Source organism: Gavialis gangeticus, unplaced genomic scaffold, assembly GCF_001723915.1.
Source record: "Gavialis gangeticus isolate Ggan-Ray unplaced genomic scaffold, GavGan_comp1, whole genome shotgun sequence".
NCBI classification, from domain to species: Eukaryota; Metazoa; Chordata; order Crocodylia; family Gavialidae; genus Gavialis; species Gavialis gangeticus.
Window position 1 is genome coordinate 72,770,016 of NW_017729032.1, and position 2,672 is coordinate 72,772,687.

At 50.0% G+C, this 2,672-nt stretch overlaps 1 protein-coding gene across 1 annotated transcript in view; it reads left to right on the forward strand.

Moving 5' to 3' along the window:
* The first annotated feature begins 1,557 nt into the window (after window positions 1–1,557).
* Window positions 1,558–2,672, forward strand: part of LOC109302255 (protocadherin-8-like) — a 15,645-nt gene continuing 14,530 nt past the window's right edge. The window contains exon 1 of the mRNA XM_019523818.1: window positions 1,558–1,623. Within this exon, the coding sequence (XP_019379363.1) occupies window positions 1,558–1,623 (66 nt within the window). The remainder of the gene's footprint in view (window positions 1,624–2,672) is intronic.

Here is a 2,672-nt window from a genome sequence, read left to right on the forward strand (position 1 = left end):
GCTGGAAAAGATACAAAGCAAGAAGGAGCATACCCCCTCCCTCTCTAGTTCTAAACACTGGGAGCAGAGATCCTGTGAGTGCTTAGGGCAGAGTTGACCAGATTACCTGCTGGTATCGGTGGAGCTAACCTGAGGGTCTGGCTCAGTGTGCTGCAAAAAGGATCCTTAATTGTTGCCTGGCAATTCCATATAGTGGAAGTGCCACAAGACAGATCCACACCTGGGACTAATGCACTGTGAAATGCTGGCTACTATTTCCACACCCTTCCCCAGAACAGAGGTGCCTTGAACTGCAGACTGATGGCCTCCTCCTCCCTTCAGTTACGGGCAATTTTAAAACATAGACAGCTAGATAACACTAGTGAGAGTTTTGCTTGCTTAAGAATTGTAAGATTTTGTAATGTGCTAAACAAGGGACAATTCCTCCTTATCTACCTATGTCCAAATTGCAGTCCAGATCTGTTTTGTAACAGGTGGATGCCTACCAGGGCTAGCTTTAGTCTTGCTACCTCAGGTAAGTGTAGTGAGGCCAGGTCAGAATCCTGGACCCAGCCCTTCCCAATCAAGAGATCAAAGCAAGCCATCCCCAGAACAAGCTCCATCTGCAGCAACTCCAGAGCCCTGCTACGGTTCCAGCTGGGCTGAATAAGATAATTCGGGCAGCCAAGCCCTTGAAGCCACAGGCAGCAGGTCCCATCTGCTCCAGCCCTTAAAAGCTAGGACCAGCCTGTGGTCTTGTTGTTTGGGCAAAGGTGGAAGTTCTTGCTCCTGACTTCTATGTACTTCCTTACTGATCTTTTGGTTTTGGCTCCTGGCTCTAACTCCAATAATATTCTTGGCATTCCTTGATTTTGCTCCCCTGCTCGTGAGTCTGGCTCACTTTGGCTCTGGCTCACTTTGGCTCTGGCTTTTAGCTTCTAATCCCAGTTAATCCTCAATTTACCTTGTCTCCAGCTTTGGCTCTTGACCCTGGCTCATTCTGATTTCGGCTACTGCTTCCAAAGCCAGTTCTGACACCAGGCTCCTCTGGGCCTCTGCTTTCTGGACAGCCAACCTGGACTATGCCTACACTTTATGTAATTAACCTAGGCTAGACTGCCCATGTTCTGGTGCCTGGGTTAGTCCCCTACTTGCTTGGGCTTCCTGACTGAGCTCTGTATTTGGATTGAGCACCTCCTCACAGAATGGTGTCTGGAGAAGAGGGGAGTCTCTCAGATGAGATCCTACACCTGGATTCCAGCTTCACTGCTCCCCCAGAAACAGCAAGAGGGGAGCCAATGGAGATAGACATAGGGGTATCCCATGTGTTAGAAGCTAAAAGGCACTGTTGGTGAATTGCTGGTCTCTGCTTGTATTGTGGTGTGCAAGGCTGTTTTGTAGCTACCTGTCCCACCAAGCACGGGGGGTGGGGGCACTGCTAGGAAACAAGGGCACCCACATGGAGTAAGGGGTTCCAAGTCAGATGATGGGTTTGGCCTCTTCAGGGACCATCCCAGCATTCAGGCATTCTCTGTTGTTGCTCACCATGTGCCTGTCCCACCCCACCATGTTCACAGTATGGTGGACTTGGATGCCTTAAGGAATTTTATGGACATCAGTTTCACCAAAGTGAAAAATATTCCAGTAAAATGCAAGCCCAGTACTGTAATGATCAAGTTGATTGGTGGCCTCTCCCTCAATTCAGGTCCTGTATCACTTGAAACTGCCCTACTCTGGGTCTTTGTCCAAGGCCAAATGGAGAATCTACACTCTGGCTTGATTTGATCTGCACATGCCCCCATGCCTCCCTGATACTGGGAATTCTGTGTTTGCCCCTCCATGACCCAGAATTCACTGACAGCAGAGAATCATTCAGTTTGAATTTGACTTTTGCCAGAAAGCCTGTCTGCCACACCTTGAGGCCATCACCCTACTAACTCAGCCTTCCTTCATGGAGGGACACTGCACACTGCAGACATTGGGATCAGCTGTAGCACAGGCAGCGGTATCCCAGAAAGTGGGGCCTACGTCAACAAAGGCCCTGGCACCAGCCACCATGCTTCCCCCTAATTACCAGGACTTCGATTTAGCAGGAAGTGTGTTTAGCAGGAAGAATGCAAACATCCTGCCGCCACATTAGCTCTATGACTTGTCCTATAGATCTACAGCCTGGGGCCATGATGCCCCTTGGCTGTCTGCATTAATTACCTGAGCTGGAACAGGGGTATCTGAAGCCTTCTATGAAGGAAAACCTGGCTAGAGGATAAATTCACTGCTCCACATCCCCAGCAGGGCCACCTACAAGAGACATTTGGGGGGTCCAGTGATTTTTGGGATTTGCTAACTTCTGCATTAGTGACACCCACCATGACCCTCTCAAAAAAAGGGGGTTCACTTCCATTGGCCACCAGAAGCCCAGGCAGCTTTTGATCCCCTCAAGCAGGCCTTCAACAGAACCCCTATGCTTGCACATCCCAATCCAGATCTCCCTTTTCATAGTTTCATAGTTTCATAGTTTCTAGGGTCGGAAGGGACCTGAGATCATCTAGTCCGACCCCCTGCCATGGCAGGAAAGAGTACTGGGGTCAAACGACCCCAGTAAGGTGGTCATCCAACCTCCTCTTAAAAACCCCCAGGGTGGGAGCCTGCACCACCTCACTTGGAAGCTGGTTCCAGACCCTAGCCGCCCTGAC